This window comes from Culex pipiens, chromosome 1 (genome assembly GCF_016801865.2).
Source record: "Culex pipiens pallens isolate TS chromosome 1, TS_CPP_V2, whole genome shotgun sequence".
Lineage (NCBI taxonomy): Eukaryota > Metazoa > Arthropoda > Insecta > Diptera > Culicidae > Culex > Culex pipiens.
Genome location: NC_068937.1, coordinates 56,609,708 through 56,631,836, shown reverse-complemented (window position 1 = coordinate 56,631,836; position 22,129 = coordinate 56,609,708). Strand labels below are relative to the sequence as shown.

The 22,129-nt window shown below is 43.9% G+C and overlaps 1 protein-coding gene across 1 annotated transcript; it reads left to right on the top strand.

Moving 5' to 3' along the window:
- Nucleotides 1-1,012: 1,012 nt before the first annotated feature.
- On the top strand, nucleotides 1,013-16,293 carry LOC120426453 (zinc finger SWIM domain-containing protein 8 homolog). The gene is made up of 4 exons (XM_039591215.2): nucleotides 1,013-1,527; nucleotides 8,569-13,828; nucleotides 13,889-14,038; nucleotides 15,890-16,293. The coding sequence occupies exons 2-4, from the start codon at nucleotides 9,276-9,278 to the stop codon at nucleotides 15,948-15,950; spliced, it is 4,764 nt and encodes a 1,587-aa protein (XP_039447149.1). The 5' UTR covers nucleotides 1,013-1,527; nucleotides 8,569-9,275; the 3' UTR covers nucleotides 15,951-16,293.
- Nucleotides 16,294-22,129: the final 5,836 nt, after the last annotated feature.

Below are 22,129 nucleotides of genomic sequence, written 5' to 3'. Positions count from 1 at the left end.
AGTTTTTTGTCAGGCGACTTCTAGCTGATTTTTTTGACTGGCTGCCCGATATGTCAGCCAACATACTTCGCAGGGCTGTGACAGCTACAGCTCGATCATTGTTTGCATCAGGACACTGTGACGAGGAGTTCGTCATTTTTGAATTAAATTATATTTTTTTTACTGGGCCTAGAAAGCCTTATAATGTTTCTGAAAACCCAACAGTGAGTTAAAAAAAAACAACAACAACAAGACCTCAATCACCTACAGTTGAATTGAGTTTGGTTTGAATTATTTAATTGAGCATGTTACAATAATACTTAATAGCAACATATTACGATTTTCTTACAAGTAAACAGCTCGTTCAGAGTTTTTGTACAACTTTCATGAATGAAACAAAGTACCTCTCTTTTTCCACCCTTCTGGTAGCACTGGTCTTTTGCAATGTATACGAGGAGAACCCAAACCAACATCAGACAGCGGAGAAGAAGGAAGTTAATGGTTTTCGTTCGTTCATTCGTTCTTTTTTCTCACCCCAAAGTTCTGTGAAAGATTGTACGCGTAGGTGTTCTTCAGCTGTTTGCTGTCCTTCGTCGTCGTTCTGAACCCGTGAAAGGCCAGCAGCAGTGATGCAAAGTGCGATGGTTCTGGATCTCTGGAGACAACACTGAAGACCGAACACCTTTCTCGTCGTCGTCGTCCGGAACATAAAGTGTTGTGTGAAAATTGACTAAACTGCAGACAGGTCAGCCCCCTCAGTTGCTCTTCTCTCTATCCAGCTCAAAGTCTTGGAGTTGTTACTTTTGCGTGTGAAGAGAGGGGGAAAACAAGGTGAAAAAGAATACGAACTGTTTGTCGTGTCTCTCTGTGACTCTGTGTCTGCAAAGCGAAGATTTAAAGGTTCTTCTTGTGAAGGTGAAATCGATTGTGTGTGTTTGTGTGGGGGTTTGGTTGGTTCTTCAGCTGTGAGTCTGTGTGAGCTGAGCTGCAGTCGAGAAGGGGGAAAAAAAGGTTATCGATCAGCTTAGACGAAGCTGGCAAACAACTCGAACACTGCTGGGGGTGGCCCGGAGCGGCCACCACAGCGGGAGCAATCGCAACAACAACATCAGAACCACGACCAGCCACAGCGAAACAATAGCCAGCAACAGCAGCAGGAAGCAGGCGGTGGTGGTGGTGGGGGAGGAGCGGCCAGTAACCAAAATGGGCCGCAACCGGATGGGGCTGCTGCTGGGGCCATCCAGGAGTGGAATGGTCCTAGCGGCAGCGGAACCAACAACAACAGCAACAGCAACAACAACAATGCTGGAAATAACAACAACAACAACAACAACCCGCCACAGCAGCAGAATGCCAACGCAAACGCAGCCAACAACGAAGAGTGCGATCGGTTCAGCTTCGAGGACTCGGACCGGTTCGAGGAGGACTCGTTGTGCAGCTGGAGTTCCGAGCCGGAAAGCGTTTGCAACAACTGGCGGGGCTGGAAGAAGCCGGTGGGGACGTCCATCGTGTTTGGTATCAGCGGCAATCGGCGGGGCAATGAATCAGGTAGGATCTTAATGGGTTCGTTATAGAGTTATGTACTTGCATTTCCAATACATCCTGAATCTCTTGTATGTACTTTCGTCTTGGCAGGATTTGTCCATGACCATATTACGAAATGATAAAGATAGACAATTGTAATTGTAATTTATTTGGTAACGATATCCTTTTAGTATACACTTTGTATCAGGGTAAGGAAGGGTTTAAGGAGATTGGAGCCAAAGAAATTTTCAATTCTCTGAACGGATCCGGGTCTAGTTCTGCATGCGTGTGATGACTGCTCGCTTAAATAGGTTGAAACGAGCTTCTCGTTTGATTGCCATTGGTAGACAATGAAATTCCTGTAATTTGGGCCAGGCCATCCACGCATCCCTCATCCAGTCCATAATAATATGAAAGGCCCTGGGGTAGTATCAACTCGGAACTTCTCGCACCATTCGACAAAGTTGTAGGGAATTGAATTTCCTAAAAGATTCTCACACTTGGACAATTTTGGGTGAAACCTGCGCCACCTGCTGCCAAAATCCTGAAACGATGTTTTTCCCCATACATTTTTGCGAATTTTCACAAACAAACTTCAACGATCTATACTGCCGTTTTACGCATAATTGAGAAAAATGTGATTGAAAATTTTCGGCCGGTTTTACTGTTTCTACGCATATTTATCCCGGGGTTCCTATTTGCCTTTTATGTCCCTAATCGCCCCAATTAGCAGTTAATCACTCTTCTTTGTATTCCTCTTGTGTTGTATAGCAAGACACAACGCTTCGTAAAACTAATGATTCCGCGAAATAAAATTCCTGGTGGGACAATTATGCGCAGAAGTACATAGATGTACATACAACATGCAGACTTGATGTTTTTGCTCACTCGAAAAATTAACTTTTTAATAGTCAGGACCCGGTGCCTGCAATCCCCGTTACAGTTTATATGGAATTCCAATAAGAATGTAACAGAAAAATTAGGCTTCGGGTCCAGACTGTTAATTTGACCACCTAGACCCACCTTCACGTATAATATTTCCCGTGTTCAGGAGGTCATTTTGAGCAACTTTTGTTCTACGTAAAACTTTACTTCTCTTGTTTTATGTTTTTGTTGTTTAATTTTTAGTATTTTAATCTGCATTTATCTTACTTAGTTTATGTTTGTTTTGGTAGTATTTGGCCTACTCTACAACCTCCTTTTATTACATTTTGCCTATCTAATTTTTTCATGTTTTTAAAGTAACTTTTTCAATTTTTTGCATGTTTTTCACATTTTCTGCTATAAAATGGCACCATTATCATTTAAATTGTAAATAAATGCGTAGAGGCATAGTCTGGGGTACTAGAAAAATTACTGCATACTCCTTTTACTTGAAATATAAGAAATGTTAGTAAAAACCACTGCCAAAGTTGACCCCTAAAAAAATGACATTTTTAAAAACATTGGCAAAGTCACATAAAACCTTTCAACCCATAAATTTTCCAAAAAAATTAATAAACTTTTTGGCGATTTTTTAAATCGAAGCCCGTCTAAAGGCGGGGTTGGGTTGTAGAGGGATAACGTATACGTATATATCGACTAAGAATCATGTTCTGAGCAACTGTCTGTGTGGATGTGTTTAAGTGGGTGGACGATTCTGACTACATTTCAGAAGATTGTATCAAGGGTGGTTTTTGTAAGAAAACTCGTCATGTTATACATTTTTAGAAAAGTATTGAAAAGACCTTTCCAACGAGTTCAAAACATTGAAGATCTGACAACCCTATCAAGAGTTGTAAGCACTCATGCGTTATTTATACACTTTTTTGAGGCCGGATCTCGGATATTTTGATGAAAACGTTGTCCGGATCGGATATTTTGATCAAAACGTGACCGAGCCACGTAGCCCAGTGGTAACGCATCCGGCTCGTAAGCGGTAGATCGGGGCTCGGACCACCACAACTGGTGATCTTTTCCCTCCTGGATTCGATTGCTTAATAAAGGGAAGGTAGTGTATCGTCACAAACTGGACCTTATCACGACACCTTAGGAAAGACAACCTATGGAATGTTAACATTAACCTTAACATGTTTTAAACTGTCACTGAATCCGCTTTGTAAATGTCGGCCTCGATGCGCTTCCCGGGTTTTCCCCTCAGTAACAGTGAAAGATTTACTTTTGTTGGAAGTCAACCCTAAGTGCGGCCCTGGTGATTAGTTTAGTTTAGCTTTAGGCGCAGTAGGCTTTGCCACGCGCATCTTTTATATAAACACCACCCACTTTGTGTTAACACTCTTTCCCCGAATAAACGCCAACTCGTCAGGTTGTGTGGCCCAGCAAATCGCGTGGCGCGTCGCCAAGGAAACCGCGAACGGAAGGAAAAAGTTTTTTTCCACGTGCGCGGACACCCGGGAAGGTGACGTAGTTTTTCGCGATCGAAAAGTGAGTTAAGTTTTTCGGGAGTAAGACGCGAAAAGAACGTTTTTCTAGTGCGATGGAGTACGAATTTGTGTCGCACGCGTTCGACGGGACGAATTTCTCGTGCTGGAGTTTCCGGATCGAAGCGGATTTGAAGGCGCAGAAACTCCACCACTGTATCGAGCGGACGCTGGAGGAGGAATCGTTTTTCACGGTGGTTGCGGAGGAAGGCGTGGCGGAGCGGGTGCGGAAGGAAGCACTGCAGAAGTCTCGGAAGGAAGAGGACGAAAAGTGCAAGTTGTTCCTGCTCAAAACGATCGCCGAGCCGCAACGGGAGGCCGTCCGCGGAATGTCATCGCCGAAGCTGATGTGGGAAGCCCTGAAGGAAGTGTCGGACCGGAAAGCAGCGCGTGCCGGAAGTAACGGAACGTTTCCGTTCAAGTGTCGCGTCTGCGGGAAACCGGGGCACACGAAGGTGGACTGCCCGTGGAAGAAGGTGAAACAGGCTGCCGGAAGTGTGCAGCAGCTGAAGAAGGGGAAGGCGCATGCGGCGGAAAGCAGTGCCGGTGCCAAGGAAGACGTGCCGTTCGTGCCAGAAGCGGAAGAAGCCAACAATGAGGAAGCAGACGGAAAGTTCCGGTGGGTGCTGGACAGTGATGTTTCCGAGCACATGGTTGGTGATTGGAATCTGCTGGTGAATGTGCGTCGGATGGAAACCCCGAAGGTGGTCAACGTGGCCGAAGCAGGAGTGACGCTCGAAAGTCACTTCGTCGGAGAGGTGAAAATGAAGGCCGGCGTCGGAAAAAGGACGTTGAACTGCACGGTTCACGACGTCCTGTACGTGCCTGGATTGACGACGAATCTGTTCTCCGTGGAGAAGGTGGCTGAGCGCGGAATGGAAGTCTCGTTTGGCCGGAATCATGCTCGCATTTCGAAGGACGGAGATGTCAAGTGCACTGCAACGCGGAACGGAAGTTTGTTCGTGCTTGACGTGGAGCTCGAAATGTGTGGATCGGACGTGGTGGCTGAGTTGGAGAGTCAAGAAGAAGTGCCGGAAGATAAAGTGTGCACGGACGATCAACTCGACAGTGAAGAATCGGATGCAGATGACACAGTGCAAGAAGAAGAAATGCCCGAAGAAAACGCAGTACCAGAACTGGAGGAAGCTGCGGGAGAAAGAAGAGGTCGCGTGAAGAAGCATCCGGCAAAGCCCGACCACGAGTTGAAGCTGAAGTGGCCGGCAAGGCTCGTGGATGAGATTCCCGACACCAATGAAGTGCTGCAGAAACGCGACGACTGGCCGCTGTGGAAGCGCGCTATCGACGACGAGTTGCGGTCGCTTGAGAAGAACCGCACGTGGGATCTCGTCGAGGCACCTGCTGGTCGCCGAGTTTTGTGCTGCAAGTGGGTGTTCAGGATCAAGAAGGAAGAAGACGGTATTACTGCCAGGTACAAAGCTCGTCTCGTCGTGACGGGGTGCCCACAACGTGCGGGGTACGACTACAAAGAAAAGAACGCCCGAATCGTCACTCGTGAGCTGCCGGCAGAAGCGGTCGAACAGCTGCACCAGACAGAAGTACGGAAGCCTCCAGGATTTGAGAGGGGGGGTAAGGTGCGAAAGCTGGACAAATCGCTGGTTGGCTTGAAGGCGCTGCAAAACAGGCAAAAGCGGTACAAGTTCCGGTTGCTGTTCAAGAAGATCTCGAAGCTTGAAGGAGCGCAAACGGAACGAGACCGTCGATCCGCTGCTAGGAGTTGCGGACGGAGACCGGGGAAGCCACGTCGTCGATCGTCGCTCAACATTCGGTTTTGCCTGCGAACCGATCGGAACCGCCATCAACTCTCCGGTGGCAAGTCAAGAGGAGAGCAAGAACACTACAAGAAAAACTACAAGACCAGAAGCGGATGAACCTCGGAGCATCCGCAACAACAACATCCGTGATAGCTGGCCAGGAAGAACACACCAAGTTGCCAGTTCCTCCTGACAAGTGACCAGCTCGCCGATGTGTTCACCAAGGGCCGAAGCTGTTTCGACCGAGAAGCTTCGAAGCACTTTAGGTTTGAGAGGGGGTGTTGGAAGTCAACCCTAAGTGCGGCCCTGGTGATTAGTTTAGTTTAGCTTTAGGCGCAGTAGGCTTTGCCACGCGCATCTTTTATATAAACACCACCCACTTTGTGTTAACACTCTTTCCCCGAATAAACGCCAACTCGTCAACTTTTTTTGTCCGGATCTATCATGCGACCCATGAAACCAGGCAATCAAAAGACCTTTCCAACGCGACCAAAAGATTGAAGATCTGACAGCCCTATCAAAAGTTATGATCACTTAAGTGTTAATTTGATCTTTGATATTTTGATGAAATTGTAAAAGATTGAAGATCTAACAACCCTATCAAATGAAAAATATAACAACAGTGGACTCTTTCGTTGTCGATATTGAAGTGACCGTCGAGAGAGGGAGCTATCAAATTATAGAACGAAAAATCAAAACAATCTTCTTGAAGGGACTGGACAATTTATTAACAATGGGAGCAATATTATTGATATCGAGAAGATCGACAGCCAAAGAGTCGACTGTATATCAATGTGAGGAAGGCTTCAATCACCTTAGGTTACCACCTTAAGTAACATTTTTTAAAAGAATTTCCGAACAGTAAACTAGATTTCATGGGTTTGTCGAAAAGTATACGTATGTTATGAAGTAACAGCTCATGTTAAAGGTAAAGGAAACGTGCTTGAGAAGAGGGAGGGGGGATCTGAAATCCCGAAAATCTCTGGACGTAATATTGGAACAACCCCTTATACATCAACACAGTTGTTTTACAATCATTAATTTTCAAATAAATAAATTGTTAACGAAATAGTATTTTATGCAACAAGGTGCAAAAAACCCGATTTAATCCCACCAGGGGTGAGATAGAGCCTTTCTTACTAAAGAATTAAACTTCTTTCAATTCATAACATCGACTTGATACAAAAAATCTTATGATGAAAGCAAGGTATTATTAATGATGTGTTTTCCAAAAGAAATTGAAAACGCAATTTTCACCAAAAGAATATTTTTAATCGTACAAATTCTTAATCAAACAAGCGTTTATGACAAACGCGAGCATAGCAAGCTTCCCATGCGCCAGTGACGACGCACACTGCGGTTTTGGTACGAGCCCAAAAACCGAACAAAGCAGGCGCAAAGCAAAACCGAGTTAACCGGACAGTGGGAAGCTTGCCATTCAGCATCTACGAAAGTGAGAGAGTCAGAGATAGCTATTTTTACAACCGCACCACTACACACTCAACCGCGAGAACCTTAGGTAGATAGCCATTGGCGTTGCGAACATTGAAAACTTTGAAAACGATATAAAGCTTAGAAGCTTAGAAAGCTCCTATTGGAATCCAATGAACTCTGTTAAATAAACTTACGAAATCACGACAAAATGAAGCCTACTTAAAGGCGATTTTAGGAGCACACGGGAAACAAATTGTTTGTAGCGGGATGAATGTCCTAAGTCACAAAAGTTTTTGCATAAACATTGGACAGTTATGTAAAAAACGGACAGAGAAAAAGAAACCGAAAAGCTGCGATATCTTACACGTTGAAGGAAACATCGGTAGACAAGCTACTACAAACGGGTATAAGTCGAGCCAAAACATATATGCGCCGAGCATTCTTGCGCCAGTATTCGAAGCTCAAGTTGACAACTTGAAACAAAAGAAAAGTAGAACTTTTCAGCACTTGTTTCGAAAAGTAACATTTTTCGACATTTTTTTGATTTAAACGATTTATTTACAAAATACATGAAAATTTGACATAAAATTTCACTCAGTGTGTGTTTTTTGGAATTGCAAAACTTGATTTTTTCAGCACTCTTCGTATTTATCCAACTCGGTGAACCTCGTACGACTCGTGCTGAAAAAATCCTCTTTTTGCAACGGGTTTTCGTCTACTTGATACAGCATTTGACGTAATGATCCCAGGGTAAATGAGATCTATTTCTTTTTTCATAAATGTAAATTAAGTTTTATATGAAATTTACAATTCCAACACTTATAACTAACGTGAAATTTTCCGAGGATTTCGAATACGACAAAATTGAGACTAAAAAGTGCCGATATGGGAGCCTGCAAGGCAAAAACTAACGTTGTAAAATGTTGGTTATAGAAAAATCGAAAAACTATGAGAAAAACTGCGGCCAAAAATTGGCCAAAAAGTTAATACCGTATGGCTTTTAGTTCATGAAATTCCCTTACTTTTGACCTGTTGAAGGCTGTTGCAAAAAGATATTGAGCTTTTAAAAAAATCAATTTTCAATAGTAATTTGCAAAAGCTATGAGAAAAGTCAAACCATTTTGAAGTGCTTAAAAAGACCTTTCGAATGCATCTAAGAGAGTTGGAATTGATGAAGTTTTACGGAAATGCGAGCAATTTGAAGATTTTTTTGTTGTTTGGACGTCAAACTTCAAAGCGTCAACTTACTCCACTCCCCTTTGTCCTAGAGGGCTCATATTTGGCATGAGTTCATCTCATGTATAGACAAACAAACGCTGTAAGTTTCATCCAAATGGGAGCACCTCGATACGATCTCTAGAATAAAGGAAAAAATCTTTTGGACAATTGTCATTACTTTTGTTTCTGAACCTTTTCTTGTTTTCTTGTCCAATTTCCAGACGTCACCACACTCACAGAACTTGCCGCCCGTTGCGTGGCCTCGTTCATCCCGTTCGAGCTGGTAGAGCACGTCTACCCACCGGTTCCCGAACAGCTGCAGCTCCGTATCGCCTACTGGAGCTTCCCGGACAACGAGGAAGACATCCGGCTGTACTCGTGCCTGGCCAACAGCTCGGCGGACGAGTTCCACCGGGGCGACCAGTTGTTCAAGAGTCGGGCGGTAAAGGACCCACTGCAGATCGGGTTCCACCTGTCGGCGACGGTCGTGGTGACCCAGCCGAGGAACCAGTTCAATGTGGCAGTTACGTTTGATCGTAGAAGAATTTCGTCATGCAGTTGTACGTGCTTGCCGGCAGCTTACTGGTGTTCGCACGTGGTGGCCGTATGTCTGCACCGGATTCACTGTCCCACGAAGGTCAGTCTTCGAGCGCCCGTGTCGGAGTCCCTGTCGAGACTGCAGCGGGATCAGTTGCAGAAATTTGCTCAATATCTGATAAGTGAACTGTCGCAACAAATACTCCCAATCGCGCAGCGTCTGTTGGACGAGCTGTTGAGTTCGCAGCCGACAACGATCAACACGGTTTGTGGTGCGCCGGATCCGACGGCGGGTGCCTCGGTGAACGACCAAACCAACTGGTACTTGGACGACAAGACGCTGCACGATAACATCAAGAAGATCTTGATCAAGTTCTGTTTACCAACGCCCATGGTATTCAGCGATGTCAACTACTTGACGAATTCAGCTCCGCCGGCGGCGGCCGAATGGAGTTCGTTACTGCGACCGCTGCGAGGACGCGAACCGGAAGGAATGTGGAATCTGCTGTCGATCGTGCGGGAGATGTATCGGCGATGCGATCGCAACGCCGTCCGGTTATTGGAAATTATCACGGAAGAAGTGATGGCCTGCGACCAGATTCTGGTTTGGTGGTTCAACATCAAGCTAGCGCTGCTGGTCGGTTCCAACGGACACGGCGGGGGAAAGCACAGCAACACACACTCAAACTCGAACGCGACACAACACGCGTGTGCGTCGCTTTGTGATGAGATTGTGGTGCTTTGGAGATTGGCCTCGTTGAACCCGGGACTGGCGCCCGATGAACGGGACATGCTTCACGCACAGTTCACGACATGGCATCTGAAAATACTGGATCGAGTCGCAAAGAACATGGTGGCGTCGTCCTCGCACAGCAGCAAACAACAGCAGAACCTGCGCAACGATGCGGAACTGTTTGCCGGGTTCAAGCCGGCCATCGAGGCATGCTATTTAGACTGGGAAGACTACCCGATCGAGGGAATAACGCACACCCAGGACACGAATCCAATGTACCACTGTCCGTTCACGTGCTTCAAGCAGAACAACGAGTCGAAGGGTGAATCTGGCCCCGGCCAGGTCAACTCGAGCCAAGCGATTCTGCAGAACAACGTGAAGCAATTTCAGCAGTTGCCACATCACCACCACTTTCACCATCATCACGGCCACAGTGGCGCTCACCACGGAGGCAACAGCAGCAACGTGGTTGCTTCGGCCTCGTCAAGTTCCGGTGTCGGTGGAGCTAGCAGTAGTGGCGGAGCGGTGGCCATCGCGACGACCAGCAGTGGTGCCAACGCCAATCTACCAACGAGTAGTTCAAGTGCTGCGGCCAAAACTCACCACACGAGACGCGACTATCGATCACATCGGGACCGATGCTACGGATCGAGCAACAGCAGCAGTGACAGCGTCCCCGATCGCTTCAACGAGGCAAACGCAAGCTCAAAACTAGAACCACACTTGCCAGCGGCCCCAACAGGCGGTGCAACCGGTGGAAACCGGTCAAGCGTTAGCAGTGAGGGGTTCTGCGAAAACGACGACGACGTCAATGTGGTGGACGATCTGCCCACGCCGGAGACAAGCAAAAAGGACGAAAGTGTGAGCGATTCTTCAAATAGCTCTTCGTCGAGCGTTGAAGAGGGAGCGGCGGCAAGCAAATCTGCCAACGCAGCTGCCAACGACGCAAACAGCATATTGAACGACATGAACAACTACGAGATATCCGGCAACATCAAGCTGTACGAAGTGTACAACCAGGAGGTGCCCCAATCCGGCACGTCGAGTTCAACCTGTTCGTCATCCCCTTCGACGGCGACAACCGCGACGAAGATTGTTCCGCCAAAAACAGATCCGGAAACACCGCAAAGCTCACAGCAGACTCCAGCATCCTCCAGCGTAGCTAAGGAAGCAACACCCGACTCGGACCGCAACCTGCGGCGACCCTCGAAGGACGAAAGCCTTTCGAGTTCGGACAGCGCGCAAAACATTGACGAATACGGAATGTACTATTACGACTCGAAGCAAGCCCAGGCCCAAAAAGAGCAAGAACAACAACAACAAAAGCAACGCCAAGAACCGAAGCAGCAACAACCGCCGCAGCAAGTGTTTTCCAACCTCAAACCAACGGAGGACGCTTGGGACATTCTGTTTGCCCGCGCCGAAGGACTTCACGCACACGGCCACGGTCGGGAAGCGTGCATCCTTGGCGTACGGTTAGCGGAGGAGATGTTGGCGAATCCACCAAATCTGATGATTGAGTTGCCGCCGCCACCGAAGAAGAAGGGCAAGAAGCACAACATCAACCCGATCTCGCACCAGCTGAGCGTACTGGCCTCGGCCACGCTCGCAAAGTGCGCCTTCCTTTGTACGGTTCTGGCGGAAAACTCCGAACACTATCATCTGGCGTTCCGGGTGTGTCTGTACGGGCTGGAAATGTCCCGTCCACCGGCAAGCACAAAGCCACTTGAGGTAAAACTCGCCAACCAGGAGTCGGATCTGCTAGCTCTCTTGAAGCGCATTCCGCTGGGACACGCCGAACTGCGCATCATCCGCGAGCGGGCGGAAGCTCTCCGAGATGGGTTGCTAAAGTCCCGCGGCGAGGCGTTGCTGCCCATCATGTTGGCCAGCTTCATCTTTGACGCACTGGTGATGCCTAGCGTACTTGGCCGGGAAAACCGCATGAAGGTGATGAGTCAATCGTTCCGATTGCCAACAGATGAGAATCTGGGATTCGAAGCGGCCGTAGCCGCACTAGGACTGAAAGCCAACGTGTCCGAAGCAGAACATCCGTTGCTCTGCGAAGGAACACGTCGGCAGCGAGGAGATCTCGCGCTGACATTGCTCTCTTACTACAAGGATGAACCGCGGAAGATTTGTCGCGTGATGGAGAAGTTGCTGGATCGGGAGATTCATTCGCTCATCAAAACGCCTCTGCTTCCGTCTTACTACTCGAACAATCCTCCAACGCGGAGTCAAACGTCACAGCTGCGAATGGAAGAGTACGAAACCAACAGTCAACAGCAGCAGCAGCAACAGCAGCTGTACGGTGGCGCTGGAGATTTGCAACAGCAGCAGCCTCACCATCCCGGTTTGCCGCAGAATGAGTTCATGGCCGCCAACAGTCGACCGCAGAGCAGTACAAGTGCGGAAGTTGAAATTGGAATGGGCGCACTCAGCTTGGGTGCGCAACCCCAGCAGCAGATGCCAGCGGGTCCCACTCCGGGACCTTCGAACGCAACACAACCCATTATGTCTGGCGGACCACCTGGCAGTGTTTCCGGGTCGGTGTCTACCAACACGACTCGTTCGAAGGACTCTCGTTACAAGGGCAAACGAGCCTATCCGTCGATTCCGAATCAACCGTCGGAAGCTAGCGCTCACTTTATGTTTGAACTGGCCAAGAATGTGCTCACAAAAGCGGGTGGAACTTCGTCCACTTCGTTGTTTACGCAAGCCTCAACCAACCAGAACCATCAGGGACCGCATCGTGGGCTGCACATGTGCGCCTTCCAGCTGGGCCTGTACGCTCTGGGTCTGCACAATTGCGTCAGTCCGAACTGGCTGTCGCGAACGTACTCATCGCACGTGTCCTGGATCATCGGCCAGGCAATGGACATTGGCGCTCCGGCCATCTCCTTCCTCATCGACACCTGGGAAGGTCATCTGACGCCACCGGAAGCTGCCGGAATGGCCGATCGGGCATCGTCTCGCGGTTGGGACAGCAACATGGTCAATCCGGCCGCCGAGCTGGCGCTGTCCGTTTTACCCCACGCCGCAGCACTCAATCCAAACGAAATTCAACGCGCAATCTTGCAGTGCAAAGAGCAAAGCGATCGTATGCTAGAACGATCCTGTCTGACCGTAGAACAAGCAGCCAAAGGTGGTGGCGTATATCCGGAAGTGTTGTTTCAGGTTGCCCGCTATTGGTACGAGCTGTACCTTAGAAACACCCCCGGCGGTGAAATGGAACCGAACGAACAGCACGACTACTTCAACGTCAACATCATGTCGCTGATGGACACCGGAGATATGCAGCAGCAAGCCCAACCTCCACCTCCAGCGAATCCACCGGTCGTGGTCAGCGCGACACCGCCACAACCCTACCAGCAAACCGTAACGACGCTCGCCCCAATCGGAATAGCCCCGTACGGACCGTACAGTTTCCCCTGTCAAGGCATCTACCACCAGAACATTCCCTACCAAGCCAACCAGATGCAAATGTATATATCAACTCCACCCCAATTCCAATATCCACCCCCGCCCCCGCACAACAATCCACCCCAGCAACAACCGGGTAGTTATCAGCAACCGATGAACGCCAGCTATCAGCCGATGCCACCGCATCCGCTCGTTCCCCCGCAGGGCTACAACCCTTCGCAGTACCCGCAAGTTCCGGTGCAGGTCCAGGTTCCACCGCCGCAACCAAACCAACAACAACTCCAGCAGAACCTCCAGTACTACGGCGCCCAAGGTGTCCCAATGCAGCCTCAGCCCCCACAACAATCCCAACAACAACAACCACCCCGACCCCAACCCGGCCACGGCTATCCTCCCTACGCCGTTCCGCCCACAACGCCCCCGGTTCGACCCCGCCATCCCCATCAGTTCACACCCACCCAGCTGCGCTACCTCCTGGCAGCGTACAACGCCGGAATGCTCGCCCTCGAAACCCTGGCCCGGCGCGTCCACGATGACCGACCGCAGGCCAAGTATGCCCGCAATCCGCCGTACGGCGAGGACGTCAAGTGGCTGCTGCGCATCTCGAAACGACTCGGAACGCAGTATCTGCACCAGTTCTGCGTGTGCGCCGTCAACTCGATCGTGTCGCCGTTCGTGCTGCACGAGGTCGCCATCGAGTCCGCGCACTATCTGGCCCGGAATAATCCGGCGATTATTCCGCAGCACCTGCGGTCGGCCCTGGCCCCGCTCATGCAAAAGTGTCAGCAAATGTAAGGGTTTCACGGTGTGGGTTACATTACATCGGACTACAGTGATTCGTTCCATTGCAGGTACATTCAGTGCATCCATCAGAAATTATACCATCTCACGGTGGCGGATTATGAAGAGTTTACCAGTACGATCCTGTCCGCGCGGAATGCATTCCAGATTACGCCGGAGGGAAGCGCGCAGTTTAAGGATTGGCTGCAGTCTATCAAAAGGTAGGTTAAATTGCATTGTGCAAGTCATTACGCTACGCAGTGAAGGAGTTAAAGTTCACAACTTCAAGTTCAACACATTCCAGTAAAGAAGGTCCCTTTTAAAACCGTTCTACAGGGATACATTCTGGACTTTTTTTTATAAGGTCTCATAAACCAATGTAAACATTGTGTGTATTCCTTTCACACCTTATGTAAATGTCTATTGGAGTAGTCGGGATGCACGGCATGTTGACATTTTTTGTATCCAGGTTTTTAAGCGAAGATGGCGCTCGAATGGTGAACGCCCGAAATGTCAAAATCGCGCAGTAGCACCAACATTAGAAAAAAAATATGGCTGTCATGCCATGGCACACTTGTTCCGTAATGTTGGTACCACTGCGTGATTTTGACATTTCGGGCGTTCACCATTCGAACGCCATCTTCGCTTAAAAACCTCGATATGATCTAATAAAAAAAAGACCGGAATTGTTGTTCGTTGCGGTGATTTAATTTTTTTAAAGCAATTGCGCAACCCGCAAATTTTATTTTTTATGCTAGCTTGAAAGGAACGCAGTCAAGAAAATATTCAAAAATTCTATAACTAAAATTTAAAAAAAATCACATAAAAAAAAACAAAATCCAGAAAAATTAAGGAATCACAGAAGATTCTAAAATTATAAAAAAAAAAAGCAAAACAATCCACATAAACGACCCCCGGGTCTTTTGTGGTCCCTGTTGCAGGTTTCTGCTCATTTCTAGGCGTCCGAAGGTAATGTGTGGTGAGTCAATCAAAACCTTTTTTACGCGAATGGACCGACGTTTTACTTCCACATCCGATAGCAGGCGTGATCAGGCAAATCTCGTCTCGAAAAATGCCACCGGGTCCGTCTTGGATTGAACCCAGGCCTTACTGGGGTGAGAGGCTACCACGCTAACCACTACACCACCGGACCCGTTCTGAAATTATACAATTCTGAGATTCTATAATTACAAAATATAAAACCAGTTTTAAAAAATCTGAAATTCTTCAATTTAAAAATATTTTATTAATAAAATTTTCAAATTATTAGATTATAAAATTATTCAATTGTTAAATTATTAAAATTGAATCATTACATTTTTAAATTTATTAATTGCACTATTTATTTTTTAAAGTTAAATAAATAATTATATTGATAAATTATTGAATTATTCAACTAATAAATTAAGTTATTGAATTATTAAATTATTAAATTCTTAAATTATTAAATAATTAAATTATTTAATTATTAAATTATTAAATTATTAAATTATTAAATTATTAAATTATTAAATTATTAAATTAATAAATTATTAAATTATGAAATTATTAAATTATTAAAGTATTAAATTATTAAATTATTAAATTATTAAATTATTAAACTATTCAATAGTTAAATTATTGAATTATTAAATTATTTATTGATTAAATTATTTAATGATTAAATTATTTAATGATTAAATTATTTAATATTAAATTATTAAATTATGTAATTATTAAATAATTATTAAACCGGACTTGGACTGACTTGATCCTAGCTCTCCCACCGCGCTTTAAATTATTAAATTGTTTAATTATTAAATTATCGAACTATTAAATTATTAGTATATTATTTTTTTTAATTATTAAATTTCTTAATTATATAATTATTAAACTTTTAAATTATTTAATTATGAAATTAACAAATTATAAAATTTATAAATTATTAAATCATTAAATTATTGAATTACTAGAATACTATTTTTTTTTATTATTAAATCAACAATATAAAAATTTGATGATTAAACAACATCAAATACCAGAGATACCTATTCTCACAAAATTATCTTTTCACCCAACTCTGTCAACCGTAGATCAAAATCGTGCAAAAAGGAACTGTGGACACAGATCAACGCTGCGCTCAACTCCAAATGACAAAGACTAGAATCGATCGGCTCCGAACTGAACAACGTTCTGTCGGCTACCGGCAACAACAGCGTCTCGAGCGCCTCATCGGCCAACAACAGCAACAACCCGACAGCATCTGCACCGGTCCTCGTGGCCGCCGCTTCCGCAGCAGGAGCCCCTTCAACATCCGGTGGACCCGCCTCTCTACCGTCAATCCCTCAATCCGTACGAGGGGCAGTCATCGAAGAGGAAGGCGGTTCTGTTAAGTCTGCCATGGTCAACTTGCAACCTCCCGCTTCCGGAGCCATTCCGACTGCCGCAGTGGTTCCAGAAAATGCCTCCAGCAGCGGAGCAACTCTCAAACATCTCGGACATGTTCCAACGGGTCGGAACCTTCTGTCCCAGCACCATTCCCAAGCGGCGGCGGCGCATCACCATCAACACCAGCAGCAGCAGCAGCAGCAGCTTCACAACCAGCTGTCTCAGGCTCTGCAGCAGCAACAGCAACAACCCCCGCAATTGCCGACACCGCAGCATCCTCCTCCGACGTTCCACCACATGCCGCCGGCAATGCTTACGCTGGCGGTCAGCAATCCGACCCCGGCGGCCATTCCCCACCATCATCACCACCATCCGCAGCAAAACATTAACTTGAACATTTATTATTAACATTTATTATTAACATTTCGGCGCCGATCGTCGTCGACTTTTCCAACATGACCGTCAACTGTGTTCAGCAGCAACTTGGAGGAGGCCATGGGGTTGGACCGCAACAACAACAGCAACAAGGTCCCGGCGGAAGGCTCAAGTAAGAAAGTAAGGACGAAGGTTCGCTTAGGTGGTAAAATGTAGTTTCTTAGTTGCGTATTTTAGACCTCTTTTTCGGACGATTTTGGATAGCTTTGACTAAATTTAGTTTGTTTAATATTGAGAGAAAATGGTGTATTTTCGTTTTGACAAAGTTCAAAACATCTAAACAAAAAGGCTCGCTTAACTTGTCTGCTGTTCGTAAAGTTGTTTCTTGACCCCTTTCCTTCCGATTTGCCTACTAACATTATGCGGAAGAAAAAAAACAAATTGGCAGCAGAGAGGTCCAAGAAATCGTTCCCTCTGCTTTGTTCTACTGTTCGTAAAGCCATTTATTGACACCTTTTCTTGGGAGGTGCGTATTGGCCCTTAAACAGAAAAAGGGGTAGTGGTAGCTGTCAAATTTTTAAAGTCATTGACCAAAACATGCCAAACAATGTAAATGGGTTGATGTAAATTTGTAAAAAAACACTGTCTATTCTGTTCAGAGTTGTGACGCTATAACCACGCAAATAGTGTCCAGGGCATTCGTGGAAATACAATGTTCCATCCCAGAGGGTCCCGGAGTACCAAACCTTCTTAGCATGGTACTCCCGACAAGTTCCAATGTTCTTGAGGCTAGGTTTTGAAATTTATATCTAATATTTTTTTTGCCAGAAGTGACAACCCAACCTTCCGGCACCGCCAAAACAGTAACTATGTTGCTGCCGGATCTTTTTTTCGAATCTCCTCCGGAAAAAATCCGGCAAAAAATTTGCATGGGGGGTGGGTGTCGAAAAATGTCAACAAAGCACTTGGTGCATGAAACGATAGAGAAGAAAATTCAGTGTTCATTTTGTAAATGACTTTAACAGTTAGACAGCTATCAGTAAACGAAGTGAAGGTGATTTTTTTTCGAGTTGATCTCCTCTATTGTCCCGCCCGTGTGGATCAATCGGACCGCGCACTGGACTCATAATCCAGAGGTCGCCGGTTCGAATCCCGCGGCGGGCGCTCTAAAATTCTTTGTGTAAATATGGGTATTCGGCGCCGTCGCTCCGTGCCATACTTTCATACACTTAGGAGCCCAGGGCGGCGAAGTCCTTGTAGATAAAAGGAAGACACTAGTGGTTGGTACTAGCAATGGTGGCCGACAGCTATAAAGTCAACTTCGTTTTTTTGATCTCCTCTATTCAAACTTATGACCTGCTATTGCAGACCAAATTAAACGCCAGAATAAGTTGTTATTGTGTGAGTTTTGCAACAAACCAAGTGGGTCGAGAAATTCATGACACAATGGTTGTAAACATATCAGTGAGCAACGAATCACTTGCTGTTTTAGAACCGTTCAGATGATTTGATCGGCGTTGAGTGTGTGATCGTTACTCATTGAACCGGAAATATATACTTTTGCTTTTGGAAAATAATGATTTTTTTTTTTGACAAGTTTAATGTAAGGTACGCAAATCGGAAGGAACCGGTCAAGAAAAAACTCAAATGGGCAGCAGCGGCAGCGCAAGCAAGTCAGAGAGGGTGAAGAAAAGCCCCAAGAAATTGCTCCCTCTCCTTTGTTCTGCTGTTCGTAAAGCTGTTTCTTGACCCCTTTCCTGCCGATCTGCATACTAGCCTTAACACTGCATTAAATTAGCCTAAATTCGATTTTCTTGACATCTTCTTAAAAAAACCTTCAACAGTTTAATATTTTAGTGCTTCTATGTTGGAAATATTTACTATTGCGTTGTATTCTGTATATTAATTTGCGATGCATCGCTATGGTTTTTAAAATTTGAAAATATGTTTATTTTTAGTAAATTTTCATCTATACTGATCCAAAATTCCCTAATGCTTCGATTAAGTAGAGAAATTATTTTAACTTTTCATATTAAATCATCCCTTTTTAAAAACGCATATTATTTTTTATTTTTAATCCTCATCTCATATTTGCTCAACGTTAGGTTGTTTTTTTCTTCCATTGAGCAAGTTCATCATTTTAGCTGTCATCTCTTATATTCGCAAATGATTGTGTTCAAATCGTCAGAGTTTTACGTCTCATCACCTTACAAATTAGTTCTATTCGCTACCCCCCCTCTTAAGTAAGTTACATTAAATATCAACTCTTAAATAGCGAAAAAAAAGAAACAAAAAGCATCAATATTAAAGTTTCGATAAGTGTTTCTGGGCTTGACGGAGTGCGCTCGGCGAACCGATCGTGTGTGAGTTAATTTTCGTTTGATCTGTGATTGTATTGTTTTTCGCTTGCAACCTAAGTGAAAATCATAATTTTAAGTCGACTTTTTACCCTAGTAGGAATCATATTCGCGTAAGTGACAGAGAGCTAGTAAATAGAGAGAGAGAAAAAAAAAAACATGGTAGCTTCTCGAGGTGAGTTGAAAAGTAACCCCATTTGCGAGCGAAAATGTAAAGAGAAGTTAAACAAAACGCAAAAATACCGTCAACATTACTCTACTAAAACATAAATATAACACAGAAACACAGCACACGTTTTTAATTCTTCGTAGATGTGTAACTTTACGTGATTCTGGATGTAGGTGTTTCGTAGTGACAGTTTTTCTTAGGAGAACACAAGAGAAATATTCCAATAGGAGTCTTTTTGGTGCAGTGGCGAACGTGGTTTAGCGTAGTGCGAGCAAACAGAAACAAAAATATCAACCAACAAATACAGGATGATTAAATTTCTTCTCATAATTCAACTACTCAACAGAATAAAACAAAAACTAGCTTTTAACTAGCTTGGAAGAAAAACTAAAAATATCTCGTTTGTAGTTGAACGAAAAGATCTCATTCAAGAAGAAATGGCAAAACAACTAATGACATATAAAAAAACTGTATTTATTCGATAGCGGAATGGAATGATGAGTAAAATCAGCTGATTAATAGTACTTCTTGGGCGAACTTAAAAATACAGAAAAAATATTGAAGGAAGTGTCTTTTAAAAGTATAGATAAAACACACAGAAATAAAAAAAAATATTGTTCTTTCGTAAAACACACACACACACACTCACACATATGGAGCGAATTTTGGGTTGTAAAGCGTAAAATACTGGCGAAATTGTGTAAATAACGTTTAATCGCGAAACAGAAAACATGATCACGTGTCTTAAAATTTAGTAGCGGCATTAAAACGAAGAAAAATTAATAAACTACAAGATATTAAACATAGCATCGTAACCAAGTATCAATGTGTCAAAAAGAAGAAGAGTAAACAAAAAAGTTAAACCACGATGAATTGCAATATTTAGACCGGCGCTCCGGACTGCGGGGATGAATTTTACCGTGTTTGCAATCATTCCATTCTTTTCAAACTATCTGTTTCTTTCAGCGGTCTATGGTTAGTTTCGCAAAATGCTCATTAAATAGTTTGTTGAAGAAAACGCACTTATTTTTTTAACGGTACTAAAACTAAACTCGTTTCCGTTTGCTTTCGTTTTTCGAACGCCGTAGTCGTGCACTTGGGGGAAATTGTCTGAATCTACACATAAAAAAAAACAGAAAAACTGAAATATACCTCTATTTAGTAAAGAAGAAGAATAAGAAAAAAGTCGAAATGAAAAGCAAAAAACATTGTTCTCTATAAAAACTCAGTAAAAGTAAGCAAACGGAAATAGAAAAATTGCCATTTTGTGTCACAAACGCAGAAACACACTCACACACATACTAACAAGCATCTTCAGTTGGTTGCGTGGCATTTCTTAACAGTTCTATGGAAATATTAAAAGTACGGAAACGGAATTTTGGCGGAGAGAGACACTGGCTTCTCTTTGTTTGATTGCTCTCTGCACTTTCTTCACGGAATCTTCTGAAAAAGAGCACGCAGAAAAGAATAAGGAGAGAATTTCTCTCTTGTAAAAAAATTCTGTTGCCCATAAATTGAGAGAGTTTCTGTTTTCTCTCCCGGTATTTTGAATATAGTATTTTCGAAAAATGCTTATTGTTTTACACATTGAAAACAACGTGGGTTGTATACAAATATAAACGTTTTAAAATGGTACAAAAATCATAAATATTATGAAATTTTAAGCACAATTTGGCATCGCTTGATTTCTTTTAATATTATAGAAATTAAAAATAAAAATAAAAACAGTATGTTTTCAAAAACTATTTTCAAAACGATAATTTATAATCATAATCTAAAACTCATTACGGCAAATTTAAATTCATCACAGCTAATTGTAACACCCATTCGACAGTTGCCCAAAGATTTATGTGTTTGTCTGTGGATAAAGTTATGGTAACAACAACTTTGGGTCGTATTTTTCGATTATTTTTTGGTTTTCATTAAAGCGATAGTGTTTAAGAAATGTCATGCAATCGTCCGAAAAAAATTCACTCGAACAAAAGTTTCTCCCAGAATGTAACATCCATAACGTGAGCCGTCATATTTATAGAAAAAAAAATGGAAAAATATTTTTAGTAGAATTATTGAAAGCTAATCTTCTATTTTAACAACTCATCTCAACAAGAAAAAAAAACTCTCTGTTAAAAACACAGTCGCTATTCCATGCTCAGACATTTTACACAAGCAAATTAAAACAAAACTACTATGTTTTGATTTTTCATTAAAACATATAAACTATTCACTCAAACCACACACACTCTAGAATTAGTTAACTGGGAATAATTCACACCGTCGACTGTAGTCGAAGGGCACAACTCGACCGCTTATCAAAACTTTAATTTTGAATGAAGCTTAATATAGCAAAAGTTTTACACAAATACACACACACACAACATACACATACATTTACACTTTTTTGAATGAAGAAAAAATCAGAAAATATTAGAATAATTAAGGCATAAGAAAGTAAATATTTAAAAGTTCTATACATATATACACAGAAAAAAATAAATTATATATACACACATTACACATACACGTACATCTATATATTGAAAAAGAAAAGTAAAACAAAAAAATATTACAGTATATATTTGAAGATGTAAGTCTGCGAGTTTTTAACATAACTGTATGGAATAATAATGAGAAAAAACATAAACTTAAACTAAAATATTAAGAAATTATCGAAGAGAAAAATTATTGCAGAAGAAAATATTAAACACAGACATACACACACAAACACACATCCAACACAGCAGAGCAAGTGACCACCATCCGGGAGCAAAACCCACGTGCCGAGACAGAATCCCCCCTCACGGCCTCCGCCCATGTCGGTCAAAATGGCCGCGCGCGCGCGGTATGGCATCAAACTGAAAAATTTCAAAACTGTGTTCATTTGAAGCGTAAGCTGCGAAAGAGATTAGAAGAAAAGAGGGGTGAAAAAATATATGTAAAACGGAATGTCGTATCGTAGCAATGTGCTCTCGTAGATGCCATGCAGCGGCCGGAAATAGCCGGCAGGGGTGGGGTGTGAATTTTCTGTGGTCGGAGTGTGGTCCCGT